This window comes from Eriocheir sinensis, unplaced genomic scaffold (genome assembly GCF_024679095.1).
Source record: "Eriocheir sinensis breed Jianghai 21 unplaced genomic scaffold, ASM2467909v1 Scaffold252, whole genome shotgun sequence".
NCBI lineage: Eukaryota > Metazoa > Arthropoda > Malacostraca > Decapoda > Varunidae > Eriocheir > Eriocheir sinensis.
This window is the reverse complement of record NW_026111557.1, coordinates 36,983-55,000: the sequence shown is the minus strand read 5'-3', so window position 1 is coordinate 55,000 and position 18,018 is coordinate 36,983. Positions and strand designations below refer to the sequence as shown.

At 43.1% G+C, this 18,018-nt stretch overlaps 2 protein-coding genes and 1 long non-coding RNA gene across 8 annotated transcripts in view; 1 reads left to right on the top strand and 2 right to left on the bottom strand.

The window, feature by feature from the left end:
• Positions 1–11,562, bottom strand: part of LOC126991213 (TBC1 domain family member 23-like) — a 28,978-nt gene extending 17,416 nt beyond the window's left edge. For all 6 annotated transcript variants that reach the window (XM_050849989.1, XM_050849991.1, XM_050849990.1 and 3 more), the window contains exons 1-7: positions 11,509–11,562; positions 9,016–9,115; positions 5,549–5,663; positions 4,584–4,788; positions 3,811–3,934; positions 1,044–1,168; positions 819–969 (exon numbers count right to left, since the gene is read on the bottom strand). In XM_050849989.1, the coding sequence (XP_050705946.1) occupies positions 819–969; positions 1,044–1,168; positions 3,811–3,934; positions 4,584–4,788; positions 5,549–5,663; positions 9,016–9,115; positions 11,509–11,546 (858 nt within the window). In that variant the 5' untranslated portion in view covers positions 11,547–11,562. The remainder of the gene's footprint in view (positions 1–818; positions 970–1,043; positions 1,169–3,810; positions 3,935–4,583; positions 4,789–5,548; positions 5,664–9,015; positions 9,116–11,508) is intronic.
• On the top strand, positions 6,552–8,655 carry LOC126991217 (uncharacterized). Its single transcript, XR_007745271.1, has 3 exons — positions 6,552–6,735; positions 7,135–7,532; positions 8,329–8,655. It is a non-coding gene; the product is annotated as an uncharacterized LOC126991217 (long non-coding RNA).
• A 2,775-nt stretch (positions 11,563–14,337) lies between the features above and the next one.
• LOC126991253 (uncharacterized) lies at positions 14,338–16,857 on the bottom strand. Its single transcript, XM_050850037.1, has 2 exons — positions 16,170–16,857; positions 14,338–14,833 (listed from the first exon to the last, which is right to left on the bottom strand). The coding sequence occupies exon 1, from the start codon at positions 16,779–16,781 to the stop codon at positions 16,203–16,205; it is 579 nt and encodes a 192-aa protein (XP_050705994.1). The 5' UTR covers positions 16,782–16,857; the 3' UTR covers positions 14,338–14,833; positions 16,170–16,202.
• Between the last annotated feature and the right edge of the window lie 1,161 nt (positions 16,858–18,018).

Genomic DNA, 18,018 nt, shown 5'->3' with positions numbered 1-18,018 from the left:
AGAGAGAGAGAGAGAGAGAGAGAGAGAGAGAGAGAGAGAAAATTCTAATTCATTATTTACACACACACACACACACACACACACACACACACACACACACACACACACACAGAGAGAGAGAGAGAGAGAGAGAGAGAGAGAGAGAGAGAGAGAGAGAGAGAGAGAGAGAGAGAGAGAGAGAGAGAGAGAGAGAGAGAGAGAGAGAGAGAGAGAGAGAGAGAGAGAGAGAGAGAGAGAGAGAGAGAGAGAGAGAGAGAGAGAGAGAGAGAGAGACAGAGAGAGAGACAGAGAGAGAGAGAGAGAGAGAGAGAGAGAGAGAGAGAGAGAGAGAGAGAGAGAGAGAGAGAGAGAGAGAGAGAGAGAGAGAGAGATTCATGTGATTATTTACACACACACACACACACACACACACACACACACACACACACACACACACAGAGAGAGAGAGAGAGAGAGAGAGAGAGAGAGAGAGAGAGAGAGAGAGAGAGAGAGAGAGAGAGAGAGAGAGAGAGAGAGAGAGAGAGAGAGAGAGAGAGAGAGAGAGAGAGAGAGAGAGAGAGAGAGAGAGAGAGAGAGAGAGAGAGAGAGAGAGAGAGAGAGAGAGAGAGAGAGAGAGAGAGAGAGAGAGAGAAAATTTCAATTCATGTGATTATTTACACACACACACACACACACACACACACACACACACACACACACACAAAAACACACACACAAAAAAACACACACACATAAAACGCACACACAAAAAACTGCACACACACCAAAAAACGCACATAAACACACACACACCAAAAAACGCACACAGACGCACATACCTTCCTGTACGTACACGGGGTCCTGTGTACGTAAAACCGGGCGAGGGAGCAGAAGTCCAGCACATCGTGTACGCGTAGGCTCGACGGAATACTCGTGAGCGCGTTGACTATGTGCGTCTTGCTGTCCGCGCACATGGCCAAGATCTGGTCCCTGTGTGTGTGTGTGTGTGTGTGTGTGTGTGTGTGTGAAAAAAATACGTACATGAATAGACGTCTCTCTCTCACCTTGCATTAATGAGAATTACTATTGCCAGAAATAGTACAAAAAACGGGTCCTTTTCCTGTAGATACACGTCCCACACGGCTAGTACACTATCCAGGGGGCAGGTGGCAGCGAATAGGCTCCTCACCTGCAGAATAGTACCAGTAGTAGTAGTAGTAGTAGTAGTAGTAGTAGTAGTAGTAGTGATAGGAAAGATTAGAATGCAATTTTTCCATTTTAAATTTTCATATCTCTTCACTTTTTGCTATTTTTCACTAGTTTCCCTTAATATTTACAAACTTTCCTTTATATGGTTGAAAAGCCAATTAAATTCCCTATCCACCCATACCATTGCCATTACCATATCTTGTCCCATTACCGAGCTATGGGGCCATGAACTCAGATAACCCATACCAAGACATTCAATATTACTTCATTTTTCATTTTCATATCTCTTGATATTTTGCTATTTTTCACTAGTTTTCTTTAATATTTGCAAACTTTCCTTTATATGGTTGGAAAGCCAATTAAATTCCCTATCCAACCATATCATTGCCATTACCATATCTTGTCCTGTTACTGAGCTATGGGGCCATAAACTTAGACGACCTATAGCAAGACATTCAATTTTTCCATTTTAAATTTTCATATCTCTTTACTTTTTACTATTTTTCACTAGTTTTCTTTAATATTTGCAAACTTTCCTTTATATGGTTGGAAAGCCAATTAAATTCCCTATCTTCCCATATCATTGCCATTACCATATCTTGTCCTGTTACTGAGCTATGGGGCCATGAACTCAGATAACCCATAGCAAGACATGCAATTTTTCCATTTTTCATTTTCATATCTCTTCACTTTTTGCTATTTTTTACTAGTTTTCTTTAATATTTGCAAACTTTCCTTTATATGGTTGGAAAGCCAATTAAATTCCCTATCTTCCCATACCATTGCCATTACCATACCTTGTCCCATTACTGAGCTATGGGGCCATGAACTTAGACGACCTATAGCAAGACATGCAATTTTTCCATTTTAAATTTTCATATCTCTTGACATTTTGCTATTTTTCACTAGTTTCCCTTAATATTTACAAACTTTCCTTTATATGGTTGAAAAGCCAATTAAATTCCCTATCCACCCACACCATTCCCATTACCATATCTTGTCCTGTTACCAAGCTATGGGGCTATGAACTTAGACAACCTATAGCAAGACATTCAATATTTTCATTTTTCATTTTCATATCTCTTCACTTTTTTCTATTTTTCACTAGTTTTCTTTAATATTTGCAAACTTTCCTTTATATGGTTGGAAAGCCAATTAAATTCCCTATCCAACCATACCACTGCCATTCCTATAACTCCTCCCATAACCGAGTAATGGCCCCATCAAGTAAGACAACAAAACCCAGACTCTAGATTTTCATGCAATTTTTTATGTCACACCTCTCTACATTTTCCAACTTTTCAATACTTCCTTGCCATCTTTACAAACTTTCCTTTATATGGTTGAAAAGCCAATTAAATTCCCTATCTTCCCATATCATTGCCATTACCATACCTTGTCCCATTACTGAGCTATGGGGCCATGAACTCAGATAACCCATACCAAGACATGCAATTTTTCCATTTTAAATTTTCATATCTCTTGACATTTTGCTATTTTTTACTTGTTTTCTTTAATATTTGCAAACTTTCCTTTATATGGTTGGAAAGCCAATTAAATTCCCTATCTTCCCATATCATTGCCATTACCATACCTTGTCCTGTTACTGAGCTATGGGGCCATGAACTCAAATAACCCATAGCAAGACATTCAATTTAACCCATTTTTCATTTTCATATCTCTTCACTTTTTGCTATTTTTTACTAGTTTTCTTTAATATTTACAAACTTTCCTTTATATGGTTGAAAAGCCAATTAAATTCCCTATCCAACCATACCATTACCATTCCCATAACTTGCCCCATTACTGAGCTATGGGGCCATGAATTAGAAAGACACAAACCAGAGTCTAGATTTTCATGCAATTTTTCATGTCACACCTCTCTATATTTTCCAACTTTTCACTACTTTCCCGCCATCATTATAAACTTTCCTTTATATGGTTAGAAAGTCAATTAAATTTCCTATTCAACCACACCATTACCATTCCCATAACTCCTCCCATAACCGAGCAATGGCCCCATAAACTGAGACAACAAAAAACAGACTCTAGATTTTCATGTCACACCTCTCTACATTTTCCAACTTTTCACTACTTTCCCGCCATCTTTACAAACTTTCCTTTATATGGTTGGAAAGCCAATTAAATTCCCTATTCAATCATACCATTGCCATTCCCATAACTCTCCCCATAACCGAGCAATACCCCCATAAACTAAAAACACACTCTAGATTTTCATGCAATTTTTCATGTCACACTTCCCAACATTTTCCAAGTTTTCACTACTTTCCCGCCATCTGTACAAACTTTCCCTTATATGGTTAGAAAGCCAATTAAATTCCCTATCCAACCATACCATTACCATTCCCATAACCCCTCCCATAACCGAGCAATACCCCCATAAACTAAAAACACACTCTAGATTTTCATGCAATTTTTCATGTCACACCTCTCTACTTTTTCCAACTTTTCACTACTTTCCCGCCATCTGTACAAACTTTCCCTTATATGGTTAGAAAGCCAATTAAATTCCCTATCCAACCATACCATTATCATTCCCATAACCCCTCCCATAACCGAGCAATGGCCCCATAAAGTAACCCCAAACAAACTGAACCTTACCCAAGAAGTCGCAAACATATCCATAGTTATTCTGCGAGAGTCCAAGAAATTTGCTAACTCAGGGTCATGGTAGAGCAGCAGGAGCCTTAGCAGGTGGTAGATGGGCGCCCCTAACTCAGTGTCCCTGGAAGTAGCAGAAGCAGTAGTAGTAGTAGTAGTAGTAGTAGTAGTAGTAGTAGTAGTAGAGCAAAATGGCTGACAAAAAGCTTATTATAATCACTATTTTCTCCTATTTCCAGACCATCGCCGGGGCTGTGACTATCCATGGAAATAGTCAAAGGGCTAAACTATCCATCCCCACCTTGGAAATGGCTGGAAATAGTCTGGAAATGGGAGAAATGGGGCTTTGAAATGGGGTGTTTATGGCAGCCTTTCCCTTACTTTTCAAAATGGTGGAAAAAAGTTTATCATTATTGCTATTTTCTCCTATTTCCAGACTATCGCCAGGGCTGTTACTATCCATGGAAATAGTTAAAGGGCTAAACTATCCACCCCCACCTTGGAAATGGCTGGAAATTGTCTGGAAATGGGAGAATTGGGGCTTTGAAATGGGGTGTTGATGGCAGCATTTCCCTTACTTTTCAAAATGGAGGACAAAAAGTTTATCATTATTGCTATTTCCTCCTATTTCCAGACCATCGCCAGGGCTGTGACTATCCAAGGAAATAGTCAAAGGGCTAAACTATCCATCCCCACCTTGGAAATGCCTGGAAATAGTCTGGAAATGGGAGAAATGGGGCTTTGAAATTGGCTATTGCTACCCCAAGTCTCACCTCGGAACATATCTCTCTCTCAGCTCTTGGAAGCAGAGATAGGCCGCTTCAGCAGGCAACTTCGCGCCCAGCAGAGGCAGCAGAAGGTCAGCCCAGTAGGAGTCAGGGTTGTAGGAGATGTTCCGCACCTTGCAATAGTGTGTGAAGATACTCTCGACATCACAAAGAACAGACACCTTATCATCTTCCTCATTCCCAAGTTTGTCTGTAAAAATTTGGCGTGTGTTTAACCCTCATTTTCTCACATTAAAGCTAGCTCTAACTCACTCTCCCATATACCAAAACGTAGCTAAACCATCCTTCTCTCTAATGCACTATCTCCCATCGACCTCTGCTCCCTCACCTTAGAGCTATCTCACTTTTTCTCACAACATGTCACTCACCAACGCTCACATATTTTAGTCTTTGAAAAATTTTGTCTGTTTTTAACCCTCATTTTCTCACATTAAAGCTAGCTCTAACTCACTCTCCCATATACCAAAACGTAGCTAAACCATCCTTCTCTCTAATGCACTATCTCCCATTGACCTCCACTCCCTCACCTTAGAGCTATCTCACTTTTTCTCACACCATGTCACTCACCAAAACTCACATATTTTAGTCTTTGAAAATTTTTGTCTGTCTTTAACCTTCATTTTCTCACATTAAAGCTAGCTCTAACTCACTCTACCATACACCAAAATGAAGGCAAATCATCCCTCTCTCTAATGCATCCACCCGCACCTCTCTATCCTATCTCACTTTTGAGCTATCTCACTTTTTCTCACAACATGTCACTCACCAAAACTCACATATTTTAGTCTTTGAAAATTTTTGTCTGTTTTTAACCTTCATTTTCTCACATTAAAGCTAGCTCTAACTCACTCCACCACACACGGAAACGTAGCCCAAACATCCCTCTCTCTAATCCACTATCTCTCGCTCGCTCTCGCTCTCTCACATTAGAGCTATCTCACTTTTCTTACCGACAAGTGCCCGGCAGTCGCCTCGGATGACATCTTGTTCTTGTAGGTCAAATATTTGGTCAAACGTCGAGAAACTGCTTATTTTTGTTGCCCCTCCGAGACATAAGTGCCAAATCTGTAAGTAGTAGTAGTAGTAGTAGTAGTAGTAGTAGTAGTAGTAGTAGTACGAGATGAGTTATAAGTAAAAATGTTAAGTGTTATGACCATGAAATCTATAAAGAATAAATCTCTATAAAATTTTTGTCTATCTTTAACCCTCATTTTCTCACATTAAAGCTAGCTCTAACTTGGATTGCTTTACACCAAAACGTAGCCCAACCATCCCTCTCTCTAACCGTACCAAGAACACCCTGTAAAACTATCTCACTTTAGAGCCATCTCACTTTTTCTACAGGTATTTCCCAACAACACCCAAAACATTGCCTCTCTAAAGGTTTTATTAATCTTTAACCCTCATTTTCTCACATTAAAGCTAGCTCTAACTTGGATCACTTTACACCAAAACGTAGCCAAACAATCCCTCTCTCTAACCCTACCAAGAACACCCCGTAAAACTATCTCACTTTAGAGCTATCTCACTTTTTCTACAGGTATTTCCCATCGACAACACCCATAACACTGCCTCTCTAAAATTTTTGACTATCTTTAACCCTCATTTTCTCACATTAAAGCTAGCTCTAACTTGGATCGCTTTACACCAAAACATAGCCAAACTATCCCTCTCTCTAACCATACCAAGAACACCCTGTAAAACTATCTCACTTTAGAGCTATCTCACTTTTTCTACAGGTATTTCCCATCGACAACACCCATAACACTGCCTCTCTAAAATTTTTGTCTATCTTTAACCCTCATTTTCTCACATTAAAGCTAGCTCTAACTTGGATCGCTTTACACCAAAACGTAGCCCAACTATCCCTCTCTCTAACCCTACCAAGAACACCCCGTAAAACTATCTCACTTTAGAGCTATCCCGCTTTTTCTACAGGTATTTCCCATCAACAACACCCATAACATTGCCTCTCTAAAAGTTTTGTCAATCTTTAACCCTCATTTTCTCACATTAAAGATAGCTCTAACTTGGATTGCTTTACACCAAAACGTAGCCAAACAATCCCTCTCTCTAACCCTACCAAGAACACCCCGTAAAACTATCTCACTTTAGAGCTATCTCACTTTTTCTACAGGTATTTCCCATTGACAACACCCAAAACATTGTCTCTCTAAAAATTTTGGTCTATCTTTAACCCTGATTTTCTCACATTAAAGCTAGCTCTAACTCAGATTGCTATACACCAAAACGTAGCCAAACCATCCCTCTCTCTAACCGTACCAAGAACACCCCATAAAACTATCTCACTTTAGAGCTATCTCACTTTTTCTACAGGTATTTCCCATTGACAACACCCATAACATTGCCTCTCTAAAAGTTTTGTCAATATTTAACCCTAATTTTCTCACATTAAAGCTAGCTCTAACTTGGATTGCTTTACACCAAAACGTAGCCCAACTATCCCTCTCTCTAACCCTACCAAGAACACCCCGTAAAACTATCTCACTTTAGAGCTATCTCACTTTATCTACAGGTATTTCCCATCGACAACACTCAAAACATTGCCTCTCTAAAGGTTTTGTCAATCTTTAACCCTCATTTTCTCACATTAAAGCTAGCTCTAACTTGGATTGCTATACACCAAAACGTAGCCAAACCATCCCTCTCTCTAACCATACTAAGAACACCCCGTAAAACTATCTCACTTTTGAGCTGTCTCACTTTTTCTACAGGTATTTCCCATCAACAACACCCAAAACATTGCCTCTCTAAAGGTTTTGTCAATCTTTAACCCTCATTTTCTCACATTAAAGCTAGCTCTAACTTGGATTGCTTTACACCAGAATGTAGCCCAACAATCCCTCTCTCTAACCCTACCAAGAACACCCCGTAAAACTATCTCACTTTAGAGCTATCTCACTTTTTCTACAGGTATTTCCCATCAACAACACCCATAACATTGCCCCTCTAAAAGTTTTGTCAATCTTTAACCCTCATTTTCTCACATTAAAGCTAGCTCTAACTTGGATTGCTTTACACCAAAACGTAGCCCAACAATCCCTCTCTCTAACCCTACCAAGAACACCCTGTAAAACTATCTCACTTTAGAGCTATCTCACTTTATCTACAGGTATTTCCCATCAACAACACCCATAACATTGCCCCTCTAAAAGTTTTGTCAATCTTTAACCCTCATTTTCTCATATTAAAGCTAGCTCTAACTTGGATTGCTATACACCAAAACGTAGCCCAACCATCCCTCTCTCTAACCATACCAAGAACACCCCGTAAAACTATCTCACTTTAGAGCTATCTCACTTTTTCTACAGGTATTTCCCATCAACAACACCCATAACATTGCCCCTCTAAAAGTTTTGTCAATCTTTAACCCTCATTTTCTCACATTAAAGCTAGCTCTAACTTGGATTGCTTTACACCAAAACGTAGCCCAACAATCCCTCTCTCTAACCCTACCAAGAACACCCTGTAAAACTATCTCACTTTAGAGCTATCTCACTTTATCTACAGGTATTTCCCATCAACAACACCCATAACATTGCCCCTCTAAAAGTTTTGTCAATCTTTAACCCTCATTTTCTCACATTAAAGCTAGCTCTAACTTGGATTGCTATACACCAAAACGTAGCCCAACCATCCCTCTCTCTAACCGTACCAAGAACACCCTGTAAAACTATCTCACTTCAGAGCTATCTCACTTTTTCTACAGGTATTTCCCATCGACAACACCCATACTTAACACCTAACTATAACTTGCTATAACTACTGATACATTGGAGTTAGGATCATGAATTTTTAAGTGAAGGAAGGTCAACTAATACTCTAACTGCCATTTAAGTTATAGTCACTTATAACCAACACAAGGGAAGTTATAGACAAAAATGTTAAGTGTATTGAATTTTACAAGCAAGCCATTCCTTAAAATATGGATTGGTTCTGAAGTGGAGAATGGGGTCTTGGGTCTCTCTCTCTCTCTCTCTCTCTCTGTCTCTCTCTCTCTCTGTCTCTCTCTCTCTCTCAACCTAACCTAACATAATCTAAAACACACACTCTCTCTCTCTCTCTCTCTCTCTCTCTCTCTCTCTCTCTCTCTCTCTCTCTCTCAACCTAACCTAACATAATCTAACACACACAGTCTCTCTCAACCTAACCTAACATAATCAAACACACACAGTCTCTCTCTCTCTCTCTCTCTCTCTCTGAACCTAACCTAACTTAACCTAACATAATCTAACACAAACAATCTCTCTCTCTCTCTCTCCTCTCTCCTCTCTCCTCCTCCTCTCTCTCCCTTCCATCCCCATCCCATCCCTTCCCTGCCTCCTCCTCCTCCTCCTCCTCGTCCTCCTCCTCTTCCTCCTCCTCCTCCTCCTCCTCCTCCTCCTCCTCTTCTTACTTGGGCGCGATGTTCCTCCGGCAAGATTCTTCCTCTGGTAATGTTGACAATCTCTTCCTCATCTGAGCAGTCTGGTAACACTGCCTCCAATGCCAACAGCCTGCAAAATAGTAGTAGTAGTAGTAGTAGTAGTAGTAGTAGTAGTAGTAGTAGTAGTCAGGAAGGCCCATATCACTAGGTCTAAAAAAAATAAGTTTATCATTATTGCTATTTTCTCCTATTTCCAGACCATCGCCGGGGCTGTGACTATCCGTGGAAATAGTTAAAGGCTTGAACTATCCATCGCTGCCTGGGAAATGGCTGGAAATAGTCTGGAAATGGGAGAAATGGGGCTTTGAAATAGGGTGTTTATGGCAGCCTTTCCCTTACTCTTCAAAATGGTGGAAAAAAGTTTATCATTATTGCTATTTTCTCCTATTTCCAGACCATCGCCGGGGCTGTGACTATCCGTGGAAATAGTTAAAGGCTTGAACTATCCATCGCCACCTTGGAAATGTCGGGAAATAGTCTGGAAATGGGAGAAATGGGGCTTTGAAATAGGGTGTTTATGGCAGCCTTTCCCTTACTCTTCAAAATGGTGGAAAAAAGTTTATCATTATTGCTATTTTCTCCTATTTCCAGACCATTGCCGGGTCTGTGACTATCCATGGAAATATTTAAAGGCTTGAACTATCCATCACCACCTTGGACATTGCTGGAAATAATCAGGAAAGAGGAGAAATGGGGCTTTGAAATGGGGTGTTTATGGCAGCCTTTCCCTTACTCTTCAAAATGGTGTAAAATAGTTTATCATTATTGCTATTTTCTCCTATTTCCCGACCATCGCCGGGGCTGTGACTATCCGTGGAAATAGTTAAAGGCTTGAACTATCCATCGCCACCTTGGAAATGGCGGGAAATAGTCTGGAAATGGGAGAAATGGGGCTTTGAAATAGGGTGTTATTGCTACCATTTCCTTAGTATTAGTAGTCTGGCTCCTGGACGATAGTAGTAGTAATAGTAGAAGTAGTAGTAGTAGTAGTAGTAGTAGTAGTAGTTATTAGATTAAGTTAGGTTAGGTTAGAATGCCTTTACCAATATCACCCTTATTTCAAAGCCCCATTTCTCCCATTTCCAGACTATTTCCCGCCATTTCCCAGGCAGCGATGGATAGTTCAAGCATTTAACTATTTCCAGGGATAGTCACAGCCCCGGCGATGGTCTGGAAATAGGAGAAAATAGCAATAATGATAAAACTTTTTCTACTCCATTTTGCCACGTAACAGCTGATAGGGGGGAAAGGCTCCCATAAACACCCTATTTCAAAGCCCCATTTCTCCCATTTCCAGACTATTTCCACCCATTTACCAGGCAGCGGTGGATAGTTCAAGCCTTTAACTATTTCCACGGATAGTCACAGCCCCGGCGATGGTCTGGAAATAGGAGAAAATAGCAATAATGATAAACTTTTTCTCCTCCATTTTGCCACGTAACAGCTGACAGGGGGAAAGGCTGCCATAAACACCCCATTTCAAAGCCATATTTCTCCCATTTCCAGACTATTTCCAGACATTTCCCAGGCAGCGGTGGATAGTTCAAGCCTTTAACTATTTCCATGGATAGTCACAGCCCCGGCGATGGTCTGGAAATAGGAGAAAATAGCAATAATGATAAAACTTTTTCTACTCCATTTTACCACGTAACAGCTGATAGGGGGGAAAGGCTCCCATAAACACCCTATTTCAAAGCCCCATTTCTCCCATTTCCAGACTATTTCCCGCCATTTCCCAGGCAGCGGTGGATAGTTCAAGCCTTTAACTATTTCCAGGGATAGTCACAGCCCCGGCGATGGTCTGGAAATAGGAGAAAATAGCAATAATGATAAACTTTTTCTACTCCATTTTGCCACGTAACAGCTGATAGGGGGAAAGGCTGCCATAAACACCCCATTTCAAAGCCATTTTTTCCCTATTTCCAGACTATTTTCCGCCATTTCCAAGGTGGCGGTGGATAGTTCAAGCCTTTAACTATTTCCACGGATAGTCACAGCCCCGGCGATGGTCTGGAAATAGGAGAAAATAGCAATAATGATAAAACTTTTTCTCCTCCATTTTGCCACGTAACAGCTGATAGGGGGAAAGGCTCCCATAAACACCCCATTTCAAAGCCATATTTCTCCCATTTCCAGACTATTTCCAGCCATTTCCCAGGTGGCGATGGATAGTTCAAGCCTTTAACTATTTCCCGGGATAGTCACAGCCCCGGCGATGGTCTGGAAGTAGGAGAAAATAGCAATAATGATAAAACTTTTTCTCCTCCATTTTGCCACGTAACAGCTGATAGGGGGAAAGGCTGCCATAAACACCCCATTTCAAAGCCATTTTTTCCCTATTTCCAGACTATTTCCACCCATTTCCAAGGTGGCGATGGATAGTTTAACCCTTTAACTATTTCCCGGGATAGTCACAGCCCCGGCGATGGTCTGGAAGTAGGAGAAAATCGTCAAAATAGTCACCATGTTCCGTCCTCTCCTCCTTCCTCCTCGGCGGCCATGTTGGATACACATCGTTCGAGTGTGATTGTTTTTTTTATTTGTTTGTTCGTCTGTTGGTTGGATTAATTTATTTTCCTGTCAATTTCATCGTTTTATTTGTAGTTTATTGTCCGATTTATTTTTTGGGTGGTATATATTGCTGGGGTTTTTTTTTAATCATGTTCGAAAGCTTACCGGTAGGCTTATTATGAAAAAAAAAGCATTATTGAGATAGGCCTACCAGGGAATTGGAATTACATGTTTCTATTAGTGATGTAAAGGTCAAAACCGTAGTTAAGACCTGTCTGAGCTGGTGGGCTGATTCTATAATTCAGTCTTTATATATCTGCTCCCTTGAGTGTTTATATTTTTTTTAAGCACTTTTCTCCGGCTAGTATATCTTTTTTTTTTCCGGTATTTCGTTGGGGATATTTAGTTTCCTGTTACTACGTCTAAATGTGTCCTTAGTTCTATAACCACACTCCCTGGGGTTGGGATATCGTACGCTCCTCCATTCCCCATTGTTGTTTAATTATTTACAAGAACAAAACATCAATTAATCAGTCAATTTAAAGTCGTGGGAGCCTTTGGGAACCCACATGTAGTCTTTTTTCAGAAGCTAATATATTTTGACAATGGGCCCTTTTTGTTCTCGATCGGGCGTATTGAATTTATACTTCAAATACATATATATAGTTTACTAAGCACTCAGTATAATCACCTCTTTCCCGCTATATGAATTTAATACTTCGAGTAGATACAGAAATATATATTAATACTTTAAATAATCGTTGTAGTTCTCTCTCTCTCTCTCTCTCTCTCTCTCTCTCTCTCTCTCTCTCTCTCTCTCTCTCTCTCTCTCTCTCTCTCTCTCTCTCTCTCTCTCTCTCTCTGTCTGTCTCTCTCTCTGTCTGTCTGTCTGTCTCTCTCTCTCTCTCTCTCTCTCTCTCTCTCTCTCTCTCTCTCTCTCTCTCTCTCTCTCTCTCTCTCTCTCTCTCTCTTTCTGGAGAGTGAATTAGAGCTAGCTTTAATGTGAGAAAATGAGGGTTAAAAACAGACAAAAATTTTCAAAGACTATGTGAGTTTTGGTGATTGACATGTTGTGAGAAAAAGTGAGATAGCTCTAAGGTGAGGGAGTGGAGGTCGATGAGAGATAGTGCATTAGAGAGAAGGATGGTTTAGCTACGTTTTGGTATATGGGAGAGTGAATTAGAGCTAGCTTTAATGTGAGAAAATGAGAGTTAAAAACAGACAAAAATTTTCAGACGATGTGAGTTTTGGTGATTGACATGTTGTGAGAAAAAGTGAGATAGCTCTAAGGTGAGGGAGTGGAGGTCGATGGGAGATAGTGCATTAGAGAGAAGGATGGTTTAGCTACATTTTGGTATATGGGAGAGTGAATTAGAGCTAGCTTTAATGTGAGAAAATGAGGGTTAAAAACAGACAAAAATTTTCAGACGATGTGAGTTTTGGTGATTGACATGGTGTGAGAAAAAGTGAGATAGCTCTAAAGTGAGATAGGGGAGAGAGTTGGCGGTACATGCATTAAAGAGAGGGATGATTTGCCTTCCATAATATACATATACATATACATATACATAGAATTAATATGCAAGACACGGACATTTTCAACACACCAACACACCAACACACCACACAAACCGCTGTGCTGCATTGTGTCTTGGGAAGGGAAGGGAAGGGAAGGGAAGGGAAGTTTTGGGAAGGGAAGGGAAGGGAAGTCTTGGGAAGGGAAGGGAAGGGAAGGGAAGGGAGGGGAAGTCTTGGAAAGGGAAGGGAAGGGAAGTCTTGGGAAGGGAAGGGAAGGGAAGGGAAGTCTTGGGAATGGAAGGGAAGGGAAGGGAAGGAAGGAGGGGAAGTCTTGGGAAGGAAGGAAGGGAAAGGAAGGGAAGTCTTGGGAAGGAAGTCTTTGGAAGGAAGGAAGGAAGGAGGAAGTCTTGGGAAGGGAAGTCTTGGGAAGGGAAGTCTTTGGAAGGGAAGGGAAGGAGGGAAGTCTTGGGAAGGGAAGGAAGGAAGGAAGGGAAGGAGGGAAGTCTTGGGAAGGAAGGGAAGGAAGGAAGGAAGGAAGGAGGAAGTCTTGGGAAAGGAAGGGAAGGGAAGGGAAGGGAAGTCTTGGGAAGGGAAGGGAAGGGAAGGGAAGGGAAGGGAAGTCTTGGGAAGGGAAGGGAAGGGAAGGGAAGGGAAGTCTTGGGAAGGGAAGGGAAGTCTTGGGAAGGGAAGTCTTGGGAAGGGAAGTCTTTGGAAGGGAAGGGAAGGGAGGGGAAGTGATGGGAATGGAAGGGAAGGAAGGAAGGAAGGAGGAAGTCTTGGGAAGGGAAGGAAGGAAGGAAGGGAAGGGAAGTCTTGGGAAGGAAGGAAGGAAGGAAGGAGGAAGTCTTGGGAAGGAAGGGAAGGGAAGGAAGGAAGGAGGGAAGTCTTGGGAAGGAAGGAAGGAAGGAAAGGGAAGGAAGGAGGAAGTCTTGGGAAGGGAAGGAAGGGAAGGAAGGAAGTCTTGGGAAGGGAAGGAAGGAAGGAAGGAGGGGAAGTCTTGGAAAGGGAAGGGAAGGGAAGGGAAGGGAAGTCTTGGGAAGGGAAGGGAAGGGAAGGGAAGGGAAGGGAAGGGAAGGGAAGGGAAGGGAAGGGAAGGGAGGGGAAGTCTTGGGAAGGGAAGGGAAGGGAAGGGAAGTCTTGGGAAGGGAAGGGAAGAGAAGGGAAGGGAAGGGAAGGGAGGGGAAGTCTTGGAAAGGGAAGGAAAGGGAAGGGAAGGGAAGGGAAGTCTTGGGAAGGGAAGGGAAGGGAAACACATTCTTTCACTATATTCTATGGCTGTTTATTGTCCTTAAGGGAGATACATGGAGACAATCACGGGGCGTATATGTGATACAACTGTGTATATAGTCTAAGCAGTGACGTCAGCAGCGGGCAGCCTGGCTCAGCGCTGTGATTGCTCCTAATTTCTCCTTATGCTGAACCGTAAGAGACTTGGGAAATATGCCGCCCAGAAGCAGCCCGTAGTACAACTGTGTATATAGTCTAAGCAGTGACGTCAGCAGCGGGCAGCCTGGCTCAGCGCTGTGATTGCTCCTAATTTCTCCTTATGCTGAACCGTAAGAGACTTGGGAAATATGCCGCCCAGAAGCAGCCCGTAGTACAACTGTGTATATAGTCTAAGCAGTGACGTCAGCAGCGGGCAGCCTGGCTCAGCGCTGTGATTGCTCCTAATTTCTCGTGGAGGCCGGGCTGTGGAGGACTGGCTGAGGGCGCGGCCGGGCGTGGTGTTTGCCGGGCCAGGCAGGAACCCGGGCCGCTTCTGGAGGAGGGAGAGGAGGGGGCTGGGTTACTATATAGCATAGCTGGGCACGATAACAGAAATCCTTATTCCCGATAACCGATAACTGATAATGGAAAACCTTAACGGCGATAACCGATATTCGTTAACTAGAGACACAAATATAGGCGATACCCGATACCCGATATAAATCCACAATTCCGATACTAGCCAGCGATAAGTCCGATAGGCGAAAACGATATTATATTGATATTTCAGATAGAACAACACTGATGAGCTCAAATTTTCATTATCTGTATTTTAGGAAACTTACAAAATCTGAAAACCACTCGTTGACGCGTACCTATGGACGGTAATACTGGAAACCCTGAACCTGTTGTGTTATTTGGCGTCCCCACCGTCAAAAATCGTTTACAAACACTGGTCTCTCGTGAACTGTGCATGCTCAGACCAGCAAGCGTAGACCTGTACAGTCTCACAAAGCTTTTAAACCGTAATTAAGAGTTGCTGGAAGGCTGAATCAGACATACAGTACAACCATCCTCGCTGAACGACACTGTACGAGTTGTGTTTATATGTACAGAGTGTGTTCAGCGAGGATGGTGGTACTGTATGTCTGATTCAGCCTTCCAGAAACTCTTAATGGGTTAAAAAAGCTTTGTGAGACTGTACAGGGCTACGCCTACTGGTCTGAACAGTTCACGAGAGACCAGTGTTTGTAAGCACGATGGGACACCAAATAACAACACCGGGTGCCTTCAACACAAACCAAATTTCAGGCAGTGAATAACCATTTTGGGGCAAAGTTAAATGATTTTTCTCTTTGATATATTGATTTTTGAGTAACATAAAAAATAACCTAGTGTTTTAATGTTGATGATCTAAGTATGAAATCTCATCAGCGAAGATATTTCATACCCCGAAGGTTTTCCCACACACCGGGCGTCACGTATAGGAGGAGACAACGATTTTTTCTGAGAGGCGGAAAAAAGTATCGATTATCGCTGGTTTGGTTACAAAAGTTACGAAGATACCGATATATATTTAAATAAGTAGCGGATGACCGATAACCCGATTTTGTTGTCACCGATAAAGTATTGCGATAACGCCCAGCTGTGCTATATAGTGTTTATTATTATTATTATTATTATTATTATTAGTAGTAGTAGTAGTAGTAGTAGTAGTAGTAGTACTATTATTATTGTTGTTGTTGTTGTTGTTGTTGTGTTTGTTGTTGTTATCACCTCCCATACCGGCCTAAAACCTACTTATCAGTTAACATGAGCACACCAAGCGCGCTCACACACACACACACACACACACACACACACACACACACACACACAAACATACTTACGTCGATCCGTTTCTAGACGCATTCTGGGGTGAATTACGGTGTAGCGTCTGGTGCGAGAGTTGGGGGCGCGGTGCAGTTCCTATACGGCTGTGGCCAGGGGGCTTGTACTGCACGATAGGGGCACCCAGGTGGTGGTATGTCGGTTCTCCATCTCGACGCGCCGTAACCCACCACTTCCAGACTCAGCAGCTTGTCCGTGTTGACCCAATAGTGACACTCCCTCAATGTAAGACCACGCTGTATATGGAACTTCACAACTTCATTAGAGTGATACACATATATCCCCAACTCCCACCAGGCGGCTGTGTTGGTGAAGGGGAAGAGGCCGTCCTTGGGGAACCACGCGTCCAGGCTCACCGGTCCTGTGCTGGTGTCCGCTAGAACCTGTAGGCCCACGCCCATGAAGCCTTCCTCGGGCCACAGATACACGTCCTTGGAAAAACCACCATGAGAGATACTTTTCCCGACGGCCGTGGTGCTAATTTCCCCTTCTCCGAGCACTGTGACATTCTCGGTACATTGCTCGGTTGTCTGGGTCTGCACCGCCACCACCAGCACCGCCACCACCAGCAGGGAGAGGTGAGTGTTCCCTGGGGAGATCGGAGCCTTCATGGTCTGGCTGTGTGTGTCTGTGGGCGGCGGCGGGGCGTGTGTGTGTGTGTGTGTGTGTGTGTTGACGGGACGAACACCAGCGAGGAAGTGAGGCTCAGATGTTAGCACGCGCGTATATATATAGTGAGTCGGAGGTGCTCTCTCTCTCTCTCTCTCTCTCTCTCTCTCTCTCTCTCTCTCTCTCTCTCTCTCTAAACGGCCATTTTGCTAACCATGGTTCCAAAATCTACTGTAGCTGAGTGCTCATTCTCGTAGTAGTAGTAGTAGTAGTAGTAGTAGTAGTAGTAGTAGTAGTAGTAGTAGTAGTAGTAGTAGTTTATTACTTGGAAGGACGAGAAATATGACGCAAATAACTGTACAGCAAGCAAGGTCAAGGGGGTCTTAGGCCAGGGGTGGGAGGGGAGGAGCGGGGGTGTAAGAACCTGTCCAACACGATGCCTGGGGCTGAAAACCAGGAGAAGGCGGAAGAGCAGGAGCTGGGGAGGAGGGGAGGAGCTGGGGGCAGGAGTTGGGGGAGGAGAGGAGGGGCTCGGGGCAGGAGTTTGGGAGGAGGGGAGGAGCTCGGGGCAGGAGTTGGGGGAGGAGAGGAGGGGGCTGGGGGCCGCTTTGAGATCACGTGTGTTCATAATTCCTTCCCCTTCTGTCTCTCTCCGGCACATGACCACAGATGTTGTGTCCCGTCTCCTGGGGTCTGTTCCCTTCTATAATTCCTTCCCCTTCTGTCTCTCTCCGGCATATGACCACAGATGTCGTGTCCCGTCTCCTGGGGTCTGTTCCCTTCTCCTATAATTCCTTCCCCTTCTGTCTCTCTCCGGCATATGACCACAGATGTTGTGTCCCGTCTCCTGGGGTCTGTTCCCTTCTCCTATAATTCCTTCCCCTTCTGTCTCTCTCCGGCATATGACCACAGATGTCGTGTCCCGTCTCCTGGGGTCTGTTCCCTTCTCCTATAATTCCTTCCCCTTCTGTCTCTCTCCGGCATATGACCACAGATGTTGTGTCCCGTCTCCTGGGGTCTGTTCCCTTCTATAATTCCTTCCCCCTTCTGTCTCTCTCCGGCATATGACCACAGATGTTGTGTCCCGTCTCCTGGGGTCTGTTCCCTTCTCCTATAATTCCTTCCCCTTCTGTCTCTCTCCGGCACATGACCACAGATGTTGTGTCCCGTCTCCTGGGGTCTGTTCCCTTCTCCTATAATTCCTTCCCCTTCTGTCTCTCTCCGGCATATGACCACAGA

What these genes read in the sequence shown, in the direction of transcription:
- LOC126991253 (XM_050850037.1), bottom strand. Translation starts at nt 16,781, where the DNA reads ATGAAGGCTCCGATCTCCCCAGGGAACACTCACCTCTCCCTGCTGGTG.